Genomic DNA, 20,620 nt, shown 5'->3' on the forward strand with positions numbered 1-20,620 from the left:
ATCAGGGGAGGTCCATGTGGCTTCTCCTCAGGGATGTCTTGCAGGAAGTGAGGCTTGCAAGCTGAAGCAGGGAACTTGCCAAGGCAGCAGCACCCTGGTCCAACCATCACAAAGCAAGAGACCCGAGAACTAGCAAGATGAGGCTCAGAGAGTCATTTAGCTCTCCACTCTTCAATTGCCCCCACATGTTTATCGGCCAGGTTGGCACAATAAACTACCTGCCTGAACGGGAGTAGAGAGGCTCATCTTTCTCCCCCGGAGCCACTGGTGGTTTTGAAATGCTCATGCAGCCCAGCACGTAACCACTGTACTTCCACCAGAGCTCTTATGATGGGAAGTGACGCATCGTTAAAGAACAAGGAAGAAATGGCAAAGAAGTTCACACCATGGATGGATTGAGAGGACACAAAGTCTATCACAAAGGAGAAGTATGGGACCCCCAATAGAAGAGGGAAAATAAGACACGTTTTTCATACTAATGGTTTTGGAAAGAGGGAAATATAGAAACTCAAACAACCTATAAACATAAAATGCTCCATCTCTCCAACATGCAGGGACATGTACATGAAAACCGTAATGAGGTCATCAGTTTATGCGCATCGGATCATAAAAACTAAACAATAAAATAGCTTTTAAAAATGTGAAAAAATAAAACAAAGAAAGAACCAGGCTGCCTGGTAAGCATTGGACAGCTAATCGCCACGTCATTGATTTAAAACCGCCAGCCATGCTCTGAGGGTGAAAGATGAGGTCGTCTCCTACTTTAAAGGTGGATAATTGCGGAAACCCTAGAGTGGGTCCCTGTGAATCAGAGTGGACTTGATGGGTTGATGTTCTGGATTTGTCCTGTGTCCACAAGGAGGAGGGGCCGCCCAGGAGCCTTATCTAAAGCCTGTGGGAAAGGGGGTTCTTTGCAGTCTACCATTTTCATGGACACAAAGGGTAGGACGGTTTCTTTAGCCGTGACTTTTTCTGTTATCATAGGGTTCAAGTTCTGGTGCCTTAGAGGTTCCACACTGGGCTGAAATCCTCAAAGTCAGCAGTTTGAAATCACCCTTTGCTCCTCAGGAGAAAGACGAGGGTTTCTACTCCCATAAAGAGTTTCAGTCTTGGAAAATCACAAGAGCAGTTCGATTCTGTCCTGTAGAGTCACCATGAGTCAGCATTGACTTGATGGCAGTGAGGGTTTGTTGTTGATGTTGTTGTTTGCTTGTCTGTTTGTTTTGGGGAGGATTCAAGTAAAACTCAAAATTATCACCAAGAAGCAAAATGGCAGACCCAACAGCTTCAGTGTAGGAAAATGGGGGCAAAATATAAAGACAAGTCTCTCGTGGGGAATTTGGAGTGGGCTTCACTGTGTGGCTACGGGAAAGAAGGATAAGGGAGTTCCAGGCGTATATAGGGTGGGAAGCCCTGGCCCATCTATTGACCACCATTGTCTTGCCCCCTGTAGGATCCCTCCCGAAACCTTTCCTCTCCTACAACCTACGCCTTGAGGACCATAGACTGACGCTCCAGTGTCTGATTCCATACAATGGCACTGAATATTTGGCTGTTGCTCTGCTGAAAGCAGGACTCCAGGCACCATTACAAGTCGTGAAAGTAAGAAAAGACCATCCTGGGACCATGTCCTGGTCTGTGATGATCCAGCAGTCCGGCAACTACAGCTGTGTGTATTACCAGTGGGACTTCCCGTACTTGGCCTCCTTCCCCAGCAACTTCTTGAAATACACGTTGAAGGATGAGGGTATGGAATGTTTAATGTCGATTACCTACCTTACCTGCTTTCTGTGTCCCAGTCTCTATGATAAGTAATTCACCCCTGTGCTAGTTTCAATGACAGTGGGTTTGGTTTGGTTTTCTAGTTTGTCAATGCCGCTGGGACTGAGCTATCAAAAGGGGGTGGCTTTAATCCACAGAAATTTATCTTCTCACAGTCATCCCTCCATTCTTTCATCCATTCAGCCACCCATACATCCATCCCCTCACCCATCTATCCACCCATCCATCCACCCACTCCTCCATCTAGCCACTTATTCATTTATCCAACCATCCATTCACCCACCCACCCACCCATCTATCTACCTATCCATTCATCTACCCATCTATTCATCCACCCACCCACTCATCTATCCACTTCCCCATCCATCCACTCCTCCATCCAGTCTTCCATCTATCCACTTATCTATCTGTCCACTCACCCACTCATCTATCCATCCCTCCATCCATCCATTCACACTTCCATCCATCCACCCATTCATCTATCCACTCATCTATTCATCCATCCACTCATCTATCTAGCAATTATGCATCCAGCCACCCAACCATCAGCCACCCATCCATGTACCCTGTCCTCCTCCATCCACCTATCTCTCCACTCATCCATCCATCCATCCATCTATTCACTATCCTTCCATCTACCCTCCCATTCACTCCTCCATTCATCCATCAATCCATCCACCTCTCCATTCTTCCACTCATCCACCCACCTACCAACTCCATCCATCCACCTACACATCCATCCACCATCCTATTTATCCACCCATTCTCTCATTCATAAACCACTCAATGGTATCTTTCAACTGCCTACAGTTTCTTCCTGTTGTTGGGTTAGTTGTCTCATGGGATATCTCTGGAGAAACCCACAATCATTAGTGGAGTGTGGAAGTAGTCAGTCATGTGGCCACATCAGCAGCTTAGCCTTAACTCGGGGACCCAGAGAGAAAATGAACACCCAGAAATATTTCATCTCCGATGACCCCTTAATGTTCCTACAAGGATCACCCTAATGTGAATTTCATGTTGTTTCCCCAGTGATTTTTATGCAGTCTTAGGAATCATCATACCCACTCTTTAACCCTGAAAAACAGATGGTGACTTCCCAGTTCCTGATAATGTTCTCTGGTTTCTTCATCTGTCTCATGTTTGGTAAGGTAGTGGGGCCAGGGAAAAGTAGGAGATCTTCAAGGAGCCAGGCTGACCCTGGGACTGCCACACTGCAGTCAACATGGCAACAGTTGACAAGGTGGCCGGGAACCAGGCAACATTTTGTTTTGTTATCCATGAGGCTGGTTGACACATCACTGTATCACAACCTCAGACGCACCATTGTTTAAGAAGACAAACGGTGGTGCCAGTTGTCGGTGGGTCGTTTTCAGGTCAGCCTTCCGTGTAGCCTTGCGCTGCTTTACAAATCCCTTTCCTGTTCTACTCTTTGTTGTTGTTGGTAGATGTTGGTTCCAATCGATGCAGTTGGTTCCAACTCATAGCGGCTCTGTGTGCAATGGAGTGAAACACTGTCTGGTCCTGCACCGTCCTCACTCTTGTTAACTATGTTTGAGGCTGTAGTTTGCAGCCACAGTGTCCTTCCCACTCAATGAGGAGCTTCCTCTTTGCTGTAGCCTCTTCCTCTACCTTACCAAGAGGAATGTCCTTCTCCGGGGATGGATAACGTGTCCAAAGTACGTGAGCTCAAATGCCACCATCCTTGCTTCTAAGGAACCTTCTGGCTGTGCTTCCAAGGCAGATTTGGTCATTCTTCTGGCTAGTCCTGGAATATTGTCAAGACTCTTGATCAACACGATAATTTTAAGGCATCAACTCTTCTTGGATCTTCATTATTTATGGTTCATCATTGGCATGCCTAAGAGGCGATTGAAAATGCCAAGGCTTTGGTCAGGTTTCTACTCCTTCCCTATTGAAAAATGAGACTTTTTTTTCCCTCAGAAAAAAATGAAATAAAATTTTGGCACCAGATAACTGTCCATTCTCTCTACAAATTCAGATACTTAACTATGTCCTAAGTGAGCAGTGGTGATGGAGGCAGGCCAGGTCTCCGGGACAAAGAAGGTGACATTCTTATTGAGAAGACAGGGGAAAGAAGCAAAGATCTTAGATCAAGAAAAGGACCCCCTCAGGTAGCAGGACAAAATATCATATCGATGTGAATGAGGGGGAGGGCAGAGTGGAGACCCAAAACATATCTGTAGACAATTCAACATCCCCTTACAGAAGGGTCACAAGGAAGAGACAAGCCAATCTGGGTTCAGTATAGGTCTGATGAAACAAACAACTTTCTTCTAATTTTTTAATGCTTCCTACCCTCCACTATCATGAGCCCAATTCTACCTTACAAATCTGGCTAGACCAGAGCATATACACAGGAACAGATAAGAGCTCAGAACATAGGGAATGCAGGACAGATAAACCCCTCAGGACCAATAATGAGAGTAGTGATACCTGGAGAGGGAGGGGAATGTTGGGGGAAAATGGGGAAACCGATCACAATGATCGGCATATAACCCCTTCACAGGGTGACAGACAACAGAAAAGTGGGTGAAGGGAGATAGTGGGTGGAGTAAGACATGAAAAAAATAATAATTTATAAATTATCAAGGGTTCATGGGGGAGGGAGGGGGAAATGAGCTGATACTAAGAGCTCAAGTAGAAAGAAAATGTTTTGAAGATGATGAAGACAATGTATGTACAAATGTGCTTGACACAATGGATGGATGTAGGGATTGCGAGGAGAGCTGTAAGAGCCCCTATAAAATGATTTAAAAGAAAGAAAAAGGATCCTCATAGATGGAGAATAACTTTGAAAGACATTGAGTTCATGCCGTATTTCCCACGGACGTGCCCACCTAAAAGCTCACACACAGATAAAGCACATAGGGAGCCAACATGGGGGGGGGCGTTGTGGAATTTTGGGGGGAAGCAACCTTGTAGAACAGAGTGTTATTTGCATAAAAAATGCCACATCTGTGGCTGCCTAACAATGTCTTCATGTGGCTTTCCAAAATGTAGCTGTGCAGGTTGTCCTTAGCTGCTGCTCTAATCCTTGTGACGTCTTTGCTTCCATTGTTTCCTAGGTGGGTATGAGAGACCAGAAACTGAAAGACCAGAAACTGAAAGACCAGAAACTTTACCAAGAGAAATAGGTAAGAGCATGGCAAAGGGCACAGTTTGGGGCCAATCCGATCTCTTTACACACAGCCCAGAGGGCCTCACAGGCAAGGGGTTCCCTTCTGCGTCATTGCACAAGCAGAACATGAACGCTCACCCCATCGATAATCTTTGGAGGGAAACGGTTGCCTCATCACAGGGACATCTAGGTTCCTCGGGGAGACAAACCCATGTCTTGCCTGGGTTGCACAGAGTGGCTCTTTTTCTGATTTGTTGTGGTGGTTGTTGAGACTATGCACAGCAAAATAGGCACCAATCAAATTTCTACACATACCATCTGGTGACACCGATGCCTTCTTCGACGCCTGCAACCATTCCTACTCTCCTCTTCCAAGTCATCCCTCCCACATGAACGTGAACGTCCTATCTAATATGTCAAGCAGGCATTGTCCATGCAATTCCACGGAGGTTGATCTAAAAAGAGCTTAATACTCAAGCTGGACATTCCTTACTCGTTAGGCTAAATTGCTGTTGAGTTTAAAGGAGATGTCGAGGGACAGGTTTTCTTTCTTTTCTTAAGATTTCAAGACTAACTCAAGGAGTTTACCCAGTCTCCATGGCTCCAGCAAGTCTAGATTCCATGAGAATTTGAAATTCTGGTCCACAGTTCCCCCATGTTGATCTGGATTTATTTTTCACACAATCTGTGATCAAAATGTTCAGTATTGGTAGCCAGGCACCATACGGTTCTTTGGGTCTTATGACAAAGGAGAGTTATCAAGGTTGAAATTTTTTTCCCCCTCGGAAGGAGATTTTTTTCCCCCTGTGAGGTGCCTTTGTTGTTAGGTACTGTCCAATTGATTCCAACTCATAGCAAACCTGTGCACAGCAGAATGAAACACTGCCCTGTCCTGTACCATCCTCACAATCGCTGTGAGTTTGAGCCCACTGTTGCAGCACTGTTGATCCGTCTCCTTGACAATATTCCTCTTTTTCATGGACCCTCTGCTTTACCAAGCATGATGCCCCTTTCTAAGGACTGGTTCCTTCTGATAACATGCCCAGAGTACACAAGACAGAGCCTCAGCATCCTCACTACGATTTACAACATGGATTTGTTTGTTCTGGCAGCCTATGGTATTTTCAGTATTCTTCTCGAACAGCATAATTCAAATGCATCTGCTTTTCTGAACGCATCCTTACTCATCGTGCAACTTTCACATGCGTCTGAAGCTATCCAAAACACTGTGGCTTGGGGCAGGTGCACCTTAGTGCCCAAAATGACAACCTGGCTTGTGAAGGTAACCAGCCCCTAACAAATAATCACCGGTCCAGTAGGCACAATTGTACAGCTGTAATGTATAAAGATCATAGTAAAGTCATAGAGAATAAGAGAGATAGGAGAGAGAGTAAAATGAAGGAGTCAGACGCCTTTCACGGAAGCATGCTCACCTCACAGCCCTTCTTGGTGGTCTCCGTGGGGATGTGGGAAGAAGAGAGGGCAGGAGAGAGAGACTGCAGGGAAGGAGGAAAGGAGAAAAAATGGACTGGAGGAGAGAGGGCCAGAGGAGCAGGGACCAGGACCACTAGAATATTGTTTTGGGGATTTTATAGGTAGCCATTAGTCATGCATATTCATGAGCTACATACATACATCACAAGGTGGTTGGTAATCACAGTAAAGTCCTCACAGGTGAGGAAACCCCCAATACCTGCATTGGTGGAAGGCATGAGGGGGGATGGGCGCCGAAGTGGAAGGAGATAATCAGGGAATGTCTGCCTCTACAGGGAGACAGAATCAACTATGTGCTCACCTTAAGGCAGGTTAGCTGTTAGGAGAGAATCTGCAGGAATGACATTTGTTAGGTTCCCACACTGGCTCTTCAACACTTTAAAGTCTTGTGCAGCAGACACCGGTTGATCTTCTTGAGTTCCCAGCGCTCCTGTGAGCATCGACCGTGGGACCCGAGAAAAATGAAATCCTTGACCACTTCTATCTTTCCTCCATTTATCTAGCGTTACCTAAGTGAACTCCAGCCCCCAGGCTTCTGGTTAACAAGGGAAGAATTGACTGTTTACACCCCAGAGGCAAGGAAGTTTGGAGATCCATACTCCCATAAGCCACAGTCATTGTTAAAGGGGTGGACCTGGAATTCTTAGGAGCCCTGGTGGTGCAGTGGTTTCACCTTGGTCTGCGATCAGTTCGGAACCACCAGCAGTTCCTCCTCGGGATAAAGACCGCGCTTTCTACCCCTGTAACTAGTGACAGTCTTGAAAATCCACAGGGGTCGCTATGAGTCAGCACTGAGTCCATGGCGGAGAACTCAGTTTGGGTTTGGAATTCTTAAGTCCAAAGACACTTGGAGGGCTCCCAGACAGTCCCTCAACAAACAGCTTGCGAGTCTTCCTTTTGGAAGGTGAAAGAACCCATGATCTAGAATTCCTAGCAATGTAAAAACAAACAAAAACAAAACAATTGGGGAATATGGGTGGTGTAGCATGAGTTACAGATTGTGGGTGTGGGTGGTGTATGGGGTGAGAAAACAGTCATTACAGCCAAAAATCTCATTATCCTACAAAATGAGTCAGATTCTGGGCTCCTTGCTTTAAAGTTAGTATTTTCCATCATTATCTAACTTCAAGTTGTGTCAACCTGGCCGATAAACACATGTTGAATTAATTGAAGGGTGAAGGGCTAAATGGCTTGGCGAGGCTCGCCTTTCTAGTTCTTGGGTCTCTTGCTTTGTGATGGTCGCACTAGGGTGCAGCTGTCTTAGCAGTTCCCTGCTTCAGCTTGCAAGGCTGACTTCCTACAAGACATCCCCAAGGAGAAGCCACATGGACCTACTCCGATTCAGCCCTGGGTGCTGGAGCAGCCATGTGGAGACCCCTGCCAGTGCTAAGATGCTTACACATTCACTGACTTGGCTTTCTGCTTGCAGTTGGCATCATTGCCTCTGTTTTGTGAGATGTAGGAGGACTTTGTGGACTGGTGTTGGACATATGGGTTAATGGTTTACCATTGACCTTGTGGGCTTGGGCAGGATTGGGTTGGGATGTTTTCTTGATGTGCACTTAACCTTTACGTAAAACTTTCTCTTATACATGAGTTTTGGTGGATGTGTTTCTCTAAAGTACCCAGACTAAAACATTAGGTATGATCTTTCCCCTCACTGCTTCCTCTCCACTGCTCAGCTGTCAGCATGTCACACCATGGTGGCTTAGGTGTTGCCGAGATGCGGGAACTTTGCCACCGATATTTCAAACACCAGCAGGGCCATCCATGGGGGATAGGTTTCAGCAGAGCTTCCAGGTGAAGGCAGACTAGGAAGAAGGAAGTCTAGTACACGTTGGCCACATGGTCAGAAGGGGTAGTCCCTAGGAAAAGGAGATCCTGATTGGCAAAGTGTAGGTTCAAGGAAAAAGGGGACGACTGTCAAGGAGATGGGTTGGCATGGTGGCTGCAACAATGGTCTCAAACTAACAGCGACTGTGAGGAGTGTGCAGGATGGGGCAGTGCTTCATCCTGGTGTGCATGAGTTGGAACCAACTCTGCAGTACCTAAGAACATCCCAACTCCTCTTATTCGATGAAAGACTAACCTGTGACAAAGTGTGTATGTGGGAGAACCAGCACTAGAATTCAAGCATGTCTTATCGCACAACCTCTGCTCATTTGCTACTCTCACCTGACCCATTAAGAACTCGTTCCATTGTGTGTGTGTGTGTGTGTGTGTGTGTGTGTTTGGATAAATATCAGAGGAATGTCATCTTGGTTATCCTATTGATCATTTATTGCATATATGTGAGATCATTCATTTTCATATATACACGAGTGATATTTCTCTGCACACACAGCAGAGATAGAGATTCTGGATATAGATAGACATGTAAATGTTGTTGTTAGGTGCCATCGGGCCATTGCTGACCCATACAGATCCTGTGCACAACAGAACAAAACACTGGCCGGTCCAGTGCCAGTCTTCACCATTGCTCCTGTGCCGGAGCCCGCGTTGCAGCCACTATGACAATCCATCTCCATCCATCAGATTTTGTTGTTTGTTTCCTGGTGCCTACAAATGTTATGTTTAACGATCCATCTAAGTGAGGTGTTTGCCAAGTCCACACGGAAGAAGCACACCAGCCAGTATGGTCCGAGGATCGTAAATAATAAAAGCCAAGGCTGGAGGGAGGAATTGTATGGGAGCTTAAATTTTGAATACCGAGTTTGCAGAAGGCTCTGGTAGTGAAAGCCCAAAACGCATTTAGAGGATTAAGTTTCCATTGAATTCCCTTCGACCAATGACCAGGGATGTGCGTCAAAGCCTTACTGCCAGAGAGAGTGCATTAGAAAGTGGATTCATGCAGATAATAGGTGAAAATTTAACACCATATCATTTGTTTTCCACGTTGACTCATTTAGAATGTGTTCTAGCTTTTGTTATTTTTTGTTTCTTTTCAGATTGATGCTTTTGTGTGTGTGTGTGTTTGTGTGTGTGTGTTTGGGTGGGGGGTGGACGTGGCAGTTGGTTTTCTTTATACTGAATCCAGGACAGGTAAATCTCTAGAGAGAGTAACTAGGTTAATAATTTCTTAGGGTTATAGCCGGGAAGGTTGAGGGGAAAATGTGGAGGTAATAATCATGAGTACAAGAAGGAAGAAATGTTCTAAAATGGATGGTGGTGAGGATTGGACAATGAATTTTCATATATTTGAACCACTGACATCAAAGGGTGTGTGGATTACATGTCAATAAAACTGTTCAAATTAAATCAATACATGAGTTGTGTTGACACTGCATTGCAGTCTAGGAAGTGTAGGATAAACAGCTTGATGGAAAACTTTGAAATATTATGAGAAGGACCAAAAATGTAGCAGAGACAGGAAGTGTGAGCTCGTGCTGTTGGAAAAATGGCTCGGCTTGAGTTGCCCGTGACAAGGTTGCCACACACGCCCTGCTTGTTAAAGAGATAGTAATTTATAATTTTTCAAGTGGGAATGAAGGCGGGAGGGAAGAGGAGCTGATACCAAGGGCTCAAACCGAAAGTAGCTGTTTAGAAAATGATGATGGCAACATATGTACAAATGTGCTCGATCTGACAGATGTAAAGAATCTTACATGAGCTGTAAGAGCCCGCGATAAGATGATTTATTAAAATTTTAAAAAGCGATATTAGGAAGGAGCAGAAGGTAACAATGAAGGAAAATGCATGAGAACCAGGCAATAACCCTGCTCATCTAACCACCACTGTGTAAATTGTCTTCTAGGAGAACATGAGGCATTGGACATTCCTTCTTCAAAACCAGGTAATGGCATCAGCTAAGAGGTTGGGTTGAGAATCTTGGTGTTGTTTTAGAAACGAGAGGAGAATTGGAGGGCAGGGGCATGGTTCTAGTCATTCATTCCCTTCTGAGGGTCTACTGGTACAAAGAGAGGGTTTGGGAGGTCAGATTGTCCTGGGGTCTAAGTAAAATGGTGTAAAATGGGTCCACCTCTCTGAGCCAAAATCGTTCTCTCTTTGGAAGACGCGAAAATCAGTCCTTGATGATGATTTAAAGAGAAACCCACATAACAAACCCACTGCCACGGAGTCCACGCCGACGCACAGCAGAGCTGCTCCTGGGGGATTCCGAGACTAGAACTCTTTATGGGAGCAGACAGCCTCATCTTTCTCCTGAGGAGCAGCTGGTGGGTTCAAACTGCCCACCTTGTGGTTAGCCACCTGACACTGGGTACCACCAGGGGTCGATTTTCACGCTCAACAACCCAGCAGGCTGCCATTGAGCCAGTGCTGACTCCGCAAGCTCCCGGGCAGCTTGGCTTGGGGTTTCAAATTCTCCCCCACACCCTGACCTTCCTCCCTTCTGCTGCGAGATCTGTCGGTTGAGGTTCCTCACTACTTGATGGTTTTGCTTGGTTTTGTTTTCTGGTCTCCCACGGTGATCAGTTAAGCGCAAAGCCGTTAATGAAAAGGTGGATGGTTTGAACCAACGCAGAGACCTGCTCCTGTCAAGATAGCAGCCCAGAAAACCCTCCCTAGCTACTCTGTCGCATGGGGACACTGTGCTTCAGAATCACTGTAGGAGGTTTACGAACAGATGCTCAGCGTCCAGAAGAGTCGGGCTGTGGCTGTGCAGGTGTGTGGCAGGAAGCTGACTCTCTCTCTTCTTTAGTCTCCTGTGTTTGCACTCTTTCTATTTGTTAAGTTTGATTAGCACTTCATCCACATGTCATACAACTCAGTAGTTCAATCATAAGAGTCGTGCACTTGTCACCACATTCAACTCGAGAACATTTTCTTCTTCTTTGGACTCACTGGTATTCAGGTCATTTTAATTTGCTAACGGTGGCCAGAACAGACACGGCAGATCCTTCTCCAATTCCACAATGTCTCCATGTATCGTTCAGTGTTGTGGATGATACTCTTCGAGCTGTACAGCCGCTATTGATAGTTTTTCTGAATTCCACCACCATGGACATAAACTCAATGCCTCCCACTCAACAGCTCTCGGTCCTTCACCTAGGTCACCATTTGGTCTAGTTTGGTTTCTGTGTGTGTGTGTGTGTGTGTGTGTGTGTGTGTGTGTGTTTCTTGATATAGTATTCACATATCATATACTTCCATTTTAAATCACTTTAAAAAATCATTATATTGGGGGCTCATAAAACTCTTATCACAATCCATACATACATCAATTGTATAAAGCACATTTATACATTCCTTACCCTCATCATTCTCAAAATATTTGCTCTCCACTTAAGCCCCTGGCATCAGTTCCTCATTTTCCCCCCTCCCTCCCCTCATTAACCCTTGATGGTTTATAAATTATTATTTTGTCATGTCTTACACTGTCCGAAGTCTCCCTTCACCCACTTTTCTGTTGTCCGTCCTCCAGGGAGGAGGTCACATGTAGATCCTTGTCATTGGTTGCGCCTTTCCACCCCACCCGGTATCGCCACTCTCACCACTGGTCCTGAAGGGATCATCCACCCTGGATTCCCTATGTTTCCCGTTCCTATCTGTACCAGTGTACATCTTCTGGTCTATCCATTTTTGTAGGGTAGAATTGGGATCATGAGAGTGGGGGTGGAGTGGGGGGAGGAAGTATTTAGGAACTAGAGGAAAGTTGTATGTTTCATCATTGCTACACTGCACCCTGACTGGCTCTGGTCTTTTCCCCACAACCCTTCCATAAGGGGATGTCCAGTTGCCTAAAGATGGGCTTTGGGTCCCCACTCCGTACTGCCCCTCATATACGATGATATGATTTTTTTTGTTCTTTGATGCCTAAAACCTTATCCCTTTGACACCTTGTGATCACACAGGCTGGTGTGCTTCTTCCATGTGGGCTTTGTTGCTTCTGAGCTAGATGGCTGCTTCTTTACCTTCAAGTCTTTAAGACCCTAGATGCTATCTCTTTTGATAGTCAGGCACCATCAGCTTTCTTCACCACATTTGCTATGCACCCACTTTGTCTTCAGTGATCATGAAGGGAAGGTGATCATCACGGAATTCCAGTTTAATATAACAAAGTATTCTTCCATTGAGGGAGTACTTGAGTTGAGGCTGAATATCCTTCTGCTACCTAATACTAAACCTATAAATATATGCACATAAATCTATTTCCCCATCCTCATAAATATATTTACATATGTACATGCCTTTATTTAGACCTCTATAAATGCCCATTGCCTCCTAGCTCTTTCCTCTCTTTCCTTTGACTTTCCTCTTGTCCCACTATCATGCTCAGCCTTCATTTTGGTTTCAGTAATTCCTCTCGGTTACATTACCCTTGATCACACCTACCAGGCCTCCTACACCCACCTGACCACCAATTTGGATCACTTGTTCCCTTGTCCCTGGGTTTGTTAACACCACTTCCTTTCCTCCTACCTCACCCTCTCCCATGTCCCCCCAGGACTGTTGGTTCCATTGTTTTCTCCTCCAGAGTGTTCATCCAGCCTATCTTATTTAGACAGACCTGCAGTAATAATAACATGCACAAAAACAAGACAGAGCAAAACCAAGCAACAAAAGAAAACAAAATAAGAACAAAAAGCCAATGACAAACAAAACAAAACACATCACAACAACCAAAAAGAAAAGCTTGTAGTTAGTTCAAGACCTGTTTGTTGGCCTTTAGGAGTGTTTTCTGGTTAAGTCTGATGGGGTGTCAAGCCCTGGCCCCAAGGTGTATTTTTTGTATTCCTTCGGGAATTCCTTGCTCTGTTCCCCTTGATGTTCTGTTGCACACCCTTAGTGTTTTGCTTTGGTGTGGTCAGATCAAGCGCATTTCCCACACTGTGTATCCAGGGTTGTCCCCTGTAGGGCTTTGGGTCAGTGAGGGATGTCGTGTCTCATAGTGGGGCCGGCCATGTGGTTTCTCTGTGGATTGGCTGCTCTGAGCAGGCAGGAATATCATGCTCATCTTGGTGGGCCAGGATGTGCTCCACTCTCTCTTCCTCCCCCTTCATTTGCTCCCACGTGCTCTGGTCAGACATGTCCCTTTTCCCGAGCTGCAGCTTCAGTGCTGTCCTCTGAAGTGAATTCTTCAAGGAGGAGGGGCAGCTGTCCACTTAATTTGGATTGGGGCCGGCCAGTTTTACAATCACAATCAGTTCTAGTGCTCTTCTCCCCCGATTCCAATACTCTCTATTATGAATAGACTCAGTATTGCTTTCCTTTTCCTGTGCCCCCCTCACCCCACCTCCAGCCACTAACACGTAAACAATGATAAGTATCCTCATGGGTAGAGTCAACATCAAGGAGCCTTCTGGCACATTGGTTAAGCACTAGGCTGCAAACCAAAAGGTCTGTGGCTCGAATTCCCCAGCCACTCCAGAGAGAAAGTCAAGCCTGCATGTTTCTGTAAAAGTTACAGCTTCAGAACCCCTCTGTGGCCTGTGTTAGGCTGGGTTGACTAGAGAAACAAATTCAATGCACTCATATATGTGTAAGAAAGAGGTTTCTAATGAAAGTTATCAAGGAAGAGCTTTATATCAAGAAGCAATTATTTATCTGGAAAACATCCCAACCCAGTCCAACTTAAGTCCTTAAGTCTGAAACTAGTCCATAAATCCCTCTTCAGACTCATGCAGCCACATGCAATGGTGCAGAATGCAGGAAGATCACAGGTTGGTGGGTGCAAAGTCTTGTGGATCCAATGGCAGTGGAAGCATCTCCAGGGCTCTGGCAGCAACCAGGGTCAGCCAACAGGAAGGTGAAAGAAGGAGGAAGTTCCCAAGGCCCTCCTTATGAGAAGGCCATGCCCACATGAAGGCACCATCAGTTAATCTGATTGACAGGCTAAACTCTATCCCTACACTATTATAGATCTTCAAGTTGACATGAAATCATGTAACTACCACAGGGCAGTTCTACTCTGTCCTACAGGGTTGCTATGAGCCGCAATTGACTCAGCATTAATGGAATTTGGGGGTATTACTCAATAAAGCGTGTTCTTTCATGATACCATGTGACAGCTGGGAAAAGGCATGTACAGTGGGAATTCAGTGTGCCTTTGAAGCAATGGGGAGGCCCAGTTGGAAGTGGTAGATCCAAGACTTGAAGGCAGTATGCTCGTGGCTCCTCGTCCGCATTCTGCCAAACTGTCACGGGTGCCTTTCAGGGACCAAACGGATCCTCTGACACTTCCTTCCTCCACCAGGCAGTAAACGACTCATCTTTGTCACTGTCTTCACCTGCATCTCCATTGTTCTCCTCTTCATCTTCATCTTCCTCATCTACAGATGTACCCAGCACGGTGAGTGTGGACAAAGGTGAGCCCCTCTGCCTGTGGGGGACCAGCCTCTACAACCGAATGGGTCCAGGGGGCAGCTGTGTCATTGACAGGTAAATTAAAGAGACATCAGGCAAGGCAAGAGCTCACCTCTTCCATGAAACCAGAACCAGAATGAGGGAGGAATGTATTCTCTCACAGGCTCATATGATCTCAGGCAGGCAAGCCATGTCACACCTGTGTAACAGGAAAGGGTTGTATAGAGGCATAGAGGTACCAGGAAGGGGATGAGCTAGGGGTATAGCCACAGTAGGAAGGGGAGGTACTACAGCAATACATGTGACAGGAAGTTATATATGTTACAAGATAGGCGGGTTCTAAAGTTATGATGGCGGCCTGACCTTGGTCGACTGTGAGCTGGCTTGACCTTAAGTTCCCTGAGCTCTTCTCCAGGGGAACCATCTATGATCCTTATCAGAAGGGAATGGGCCCTACTTAGGTTAGATTGCTTAGTCTGATTGCTGTGGATGGCAGATAACCTTCAACCATATAAGGTAGCAACCATGTGCTTGCAAGCAGCACCTTAGGATTGGCATTATTACCGGGACCTCGTGGAGAACACCTTTAGGTAGGTGAACATGTCTGAGATGCATCTCCACCTCACGAGTGTGAAGGTCTCCCCCTGTGAGAGTCTCGTTCCTCCCAGACTCCTTCAATATGAGCGTCGAGAATGTGTCCACAGGTACTCTCTTCCAAGTTCTCCATTTCACACCCCTGACCGCCATTCTGCGTGGCCCGCCATGGCTCAGTGCCTTGCTACCAGCTGGGAGACTGGTGGGGCAAAGCCACTCAAAGGTGCCACGTCAGAAGGGCCTGGTGACCTGCCTCTGTACAGAAGTCAGTCCAGGAATCCCCAGGAAGCAGTACCACTCTGCACATGATTGGGGAGTGAGGGCGGGGAGGTCACCACAGGTTGGTCACCACACTCAACCAAAAGCAAAGAACACCCCCCCTAAAAATTGCAAAGCAAACCCACGGCCACTGAGTGGATTCCCAACTTACAACCACCCTCCTTTGTCCCACGGGGTCACTAGGAAGTGGGCTTGACTCAACAGCACCCAAGAGCAATCACAACCAAGCCTACCACCCCTGAGCCGACTTGGGTTCCTATCGACCTTGTAAATCAGGGGAGAACAGACCCTGTGGATTTCTTTTTTTTTTTTTTTTTTAGACCCTGTGGATTTCTGTGGCTGTCCATCTTTCCCGGAGCCTCTCTGCTCCTATGGGAGCAGCCGGTGGATTCAAACTGGGGACCCTGTGGTTAGAGGCCCAACCAACGCCTAACCCATAGTGCCACCAGGGTTCCCGAATCACCATTAAAAACTCACTCCCGTTGAGTTGACGCTGACTCAGAGTGACCCTATGGGTCAGAGTAGAACTGCCCGTGCGGGTTTCCGACGCTGGCGCTCTTCACGGGAGTAGTCAGTCTCCTCGCGCTCCTGCAGAGAGGCTGGCGGTTTCTCACTGTTGACCCGTGGGAGATTGAGGACCGGGAAGAGAGTGTCTGCGGACAGATTCTTTATTCGCCCCTAATGAGAAATCGTCCCCACAACATCCTCCGGTCATCGGGCTGCCTTAAAGTGACCCTTATGAAGCACATGCCTCGTGACAATCTGGCTGGCAGCTTTCACCAGAGGAGCAGATGTGTTGCTACTGTGCTCCCCGCTCCGGAGGATAAGTTACTGCCCCATTTGTTACATAAGTAGGTGTCTGTGATTGGCGGCTTGCGTGCCCTGAGACTATAGACGTTGGTGTAAGAATACATTCTCTCTCTCTCTCTCTCTCTCTCTCTCTCTCTCTCTCTCTCTCTCTCTCTCTCTCTCCCTCTCTCTCTCTCTCTCTCTCTCCCTCTCTTTCTCTCTCTCTCTCCTGCTTGGAATTGGCATCATGGAGGAGGTGAGTGCCCCAATACTTCTGTCTGCCTTTTTATTTCTGCCCTTCAATGACACAGCTATCCCTCAGAACCCATCCGGATATGGGTTGGACCCAACACTGATCTTGTGATTAGCAGCCTAACACATAACCACGAGGCCACCAGAATCGGTGGCAGTGTTAAAACACACACAAAAAAGAGACCTCCTAGCTCATTCCCATGGATTGATTCCGACCCATGGAGACCCCGAGACCTGCCCCTGTGGCTTTCGGGAGCTGTAAGTCTTTTCGGGAGCAGACAGCCTCATCTTTCTCCCTCTGAAGGAATGGTACCTTTGAACCTCTTGCCTTGTGGTTCAAATCCACCATGTAACCCACTCCGCCACCAGGACTCATTCAGCAAAGAATACCAAACCCAGACTCACCGTCATCCTGTTGATTCCGGTCCTACAGGACAGGGCAGGAGCACCCCTGTGGGCTTCCGAGACTGTAACTCTTTATGGGAGTAGAAAACCTCATTGGTCTCCCTTGGAGGGGCTGGTGGTTTCAAACTGCTGAGCTTGTGGTAAGCAGCCTCCTTCAGCAAAGGATAACGAGGTGGGAGTCCCATGGTCGTGACAAGGAAGCTGTGGGTTCTCCACCAGTGATCCCTGGTGGCCCAGCTAGCCAGCGCTTGGAGGCTGCACGAAAGGCCGGGCGTTTGGAACCCACGGTCGCTCTGCGGGAAGAAAGCCGTGGCAGTCGGCTTCAGTAGAGGTGGACAGTCCCAGCCCGAGTTGAACAACAAGGGAGTTGTCAGGCTGGTGTTTAGCACAGAGTGCAGTTCTACTCGGTACCACATGGGGCGCCAGAAGCCCAAATCCACTCTGGGCAACAGTTGTTTGCAGAGAGGCCCCAAACCCAAACCAAATTCACTGCTATTGAGTCCATCCCGACTCATCGGGACCCCCTAGGTCAGAGCAGAACTGCCCGGTGGGTTTCCGAGACTAACTTACAGGGACAGAAAGCCTCGCCTTTCTTCGCTGGAGCAGCTGGTGGTTGCTGCAGCCCTACCCCACAAGGGCTCCCTTCCAGGGGAAAGTAAACGATTTTACTTCTTCTCCTTTGCCTAATGATAGAACCTTTCGTTTGTTACTTTGTTTTTGAACAGATTCAGCACCTGGAGAATCCACAGAGAGGTAGATATTCTTGTCCCGTTGCGTGTTCAAACTCAACTCCTGCTCCGTTCACCAGAGGTGACCAGCAAGCCCAGCCCTGCCTTGACCTTCTCCTCCAGCCTCTCTCCACCCTTGCTCTGACTTTGCTCCGCTCATCCCCGCGGTGCCCTAAGGTCTTCTGATCCCATCCTTTATTGGGTTTCTCTCCCACAGGACCAGCTGCGCCCAAGTTCCCGATGATCAGGAGGCTCCAGGTGAGTTTGGGCTCATAGACTCCGGGGTGGAAAGATCAAAGTCTCACACCTGAAACCTGAGAACTGCTGTATCCTCTCCCCATCCCCATCCCCATGCCCCACTTGCTCACACATTCCCCTCTTTGGGAATTCCCCAGGGGCTCAGTTGGGAAAGGGGAAAACAACTCCCTGGCTGTCATTCTAGTAGACCAGTGGAACCTCTAAAAAACATGTCCCTCAGACACCCTTCAGACCTGGGATGGGACCAGGACCCACCCCTAGGCATCACCTGTGTAGCCAACCACCAGACAGGCCTACAGAGTGAACAAGAGCACCGGGAGGTTGACCTCTCCTGGATTTCATTATACAGAAAACCACACAGAACCAAAACTAGGGGGAGGGAGTTAGGGGAGGGGAGGAAGAGGAGCTGACATCAAGGGCTTAATAGATAATAAATGACTAGTCAACAGACAAGCGGGTGAAGGGAGACATCGGTCAGTTTAAGACATGAAAAATAATAATTTATAAATTATCAAGGGTTCATGAGGGAGGGAGGGTAGGAGGGGAAAATGAGGAGCTGATACCCAGGGTTCAAGTAGAAAGAAAATGTTTTGAAAATGATGATGGCAACGTATGTACAAATGTGCTTGACACGATGGATGCATGGATGTATTGTGATCAGAGCTGCCTGAGTCCCCAATAAAATGATTTTTTTAAATGTCTAGAAAATAATGATGGTAACCTAGGTACAAATGTGCTTGACACAATTGATGTATGGATTGTTATAAGAGCTGTAAAGAGCCCTTAATAAAATGTTGGCTGTTTTTAAATACCAAAAAATACTAACAATAATAAGGTGAAACAGAGGAAAGCCTCAATTTGAAAAGAAAGCAGGAGATATTAAAAACGAGAACAAATTCAAATGGGTCCTAAAGGAGATCAAATGAGAGGGTTTAACCCGACTGCCTCGGATACCGTCCGCACTTACTGACACAACTCTCTAGAGCACCAGTTCTCAGCCTTCCTCATGCCACGCCCCTTTCATACACTTCCTCATGCTATGCTGACCCCAACCAGAACATTATTTTTGTTGCTACTTCATCACTTATTTTGCTACTGTTAAGAATTGTCGTGCAAATATCTGATAGGCAGGATGGATTTTCATTGCTACCAATTGAACATAAAGCATAGTGATGAATCACAAAACGGTATGTAATTATATATTGTGAAATCTTTATTTCTAATGACAAATCAATGAAATTTAGTCTGGAAGCATGGTGTAGCATGGGTAACAGTCTTCACACCGGGTACTAGTAGGTGGGTGTCTGCATGTGGGCAGACCCACCTGGAGACGGATAGAGGAGAGGTGTCTCAATTTGTAAAACCATAAAAAAGATGTTTTTTTCCGATGGCCTTAGGCAACCCTTGTGAAAGGGTCGTTTGACCCCCCCCAAAGGGGTCGCGACCCACAGGTTGAGAACCACTGCTCTAGACTGTTCTTCCCTGGTGCCACCGGGCGGGTTTGAATCATCAACCTTCAGGTTAGCCGCCACCACCAACCATCAGGGCCGCTGGGAGGGTTTCTTGGGTGGGAGGCAGCTGAGGAAGGAAGCTCGGATCCAATTTATGAAGTTCTCTCTTCCTCAGAGTCTGCAGACCTGGGAAGTGACCTAGAACCAAGGTGAACTCAAGGACGCTGTGCGAGCCAGCTTGGCTCTTCACAGGGAGCCTCTACGCCCCGACGTTGACGGAGTGGAAGGGAGCCGTTGAGAACCACTGGAGAAGAACTTCGTGGATTGAGACAGCTGGGGCGATTGGAGAGATGGAAACCAGCTCATCCCCCACAGTAACCACAATACATTGCTCTCTCTTTTTCCCTCCACCCCCCCACCACGTCCACACCTCTCACAGGTCACTGGGTAGAGCTTCAGGAAGTTGAGTGTGTGTTGGATAGGTAGGAAGATTAAGGATAAGGGGGGGTGGTCTCCACCGAATACCTATGCAGAACGAAATGTAACTCGCCATGCCACAATAAAGGAGTTGGAAGACAGGACACCTATGGGGACCATCCAAAGCTGGGCATGTTCAGACCAAGGTCACCTAGGTGCAGGTGAATGTCAGCCTGGGCATGCTCACTAGTCACACGTGTGCCTGAACCCAGCCACTAAGAACAGCCAATACCTCCACCACGCCCCCTTAAGGGAGGGTCCGAGGGGATAAGAGGCAGACACCAAGGTCAGTCGCTCTCTGGGTCCCCTACTCCTTCATGTGATTTCCCTGCACTCCCCTGAAGTGACCATCTTCGGTCAGGCACTCTCCCACGCCCCCGCCACGCTGCCTTGCAGACTTTCCATAGACAGCGTGTGCTGTCTGAGACTGTACTACCCTTTGCCTCAATAAAAGTTACTTGGATTTCCAAAAGTGCTCCTGCCTGAACTCTTTCAGCATTGAGAAGCAAAGACCCGGAGGTGAACCACCCCAGGCACGTAACACACACTCTGAGGAGCGCAGGTGACTGGACGAATGGTTATGGGCGGGGGTGGGGTTGTGTGCAAATTTGTCTGGGAAGGGATGTGAGGGGTTGAATCTGCCTCCGAAAAATATGTATGGGGAAATCCTAAGCCCTGTGTCTGAGGTAGGACCCTGGGGATGC

The 20,620-nt window shown here is 47.2% G+C and overlaps 1 protein-coding gene across 6 annotated transcripts in view; it reads left to right on the forward strand.

Annotated features, from left to right (window-relative positions):
- LOC142432028 (V-set and transmembrane domain-containing protein 1-like) overlaps positions 1 to 20,388 on the forward strand; it is a 33,533-nt gene extending 13,145 nt beyond the window's left edge. The window contains exons 4-10 of one of the 6 annotated variants that reach the window (XR_012780864.1): positions 1,454 to 1,747; positions 4,872 to 4,940; positions 10,173 to 10,211; positions 14,574 to 14,669; positions 17,728 to 17,812; positions 17,948 to 17,988; positions 19,615 to 20,388. Coding sequence is in view for 4 of the 6 variants with exons in the window: in XM_075537068.1 (XP_075393183.1) it covers positions 1,454 to 1,747; positions 4,872 to 4,940; positions 10,173 to 10,211; positions 14,574 to 14,669; positions 17,728 to 17,755; positions 17,948 to 17,988; positions 19,615 to 19,652 (605 nt within the window). In the remaining 2 variants the exon portion in view is untranslated. The remainder of the gene's footprint in view (positions 1 to 1,453; positions 1,748 to 4,871; positions 4,941 to 10,172; positions 10,212 to 14,573; positions 14,670 to 17,727; positions 17,813 to 17,947; positions 17,989 to 19,614) is intronic. The other 5 variants (XM_075537068.1, XR_012780865.1, XM_075537069.1 and 2 more) reach the window with 5 other exon arrangements.
- Positions 20,389 to 20,620: the final 232 nt, after the last annotated feature.

The sequence above is a fragment of the Tenrec ecaudatus genome, chromosome 18 (assembly GCF_050624435.1).
Source record: "Tenrec ecaudatus isolate mTenEca1 chromosome 18, mTenEca1.hap1, whole genome shotgun sequence".
Lineage (NCBI taxonomy): Eukaryota > Metazoa > Chordata > Mammalia > Afrosoricida > Tenrecidae > Tenrec > Tenrec ecaudatus.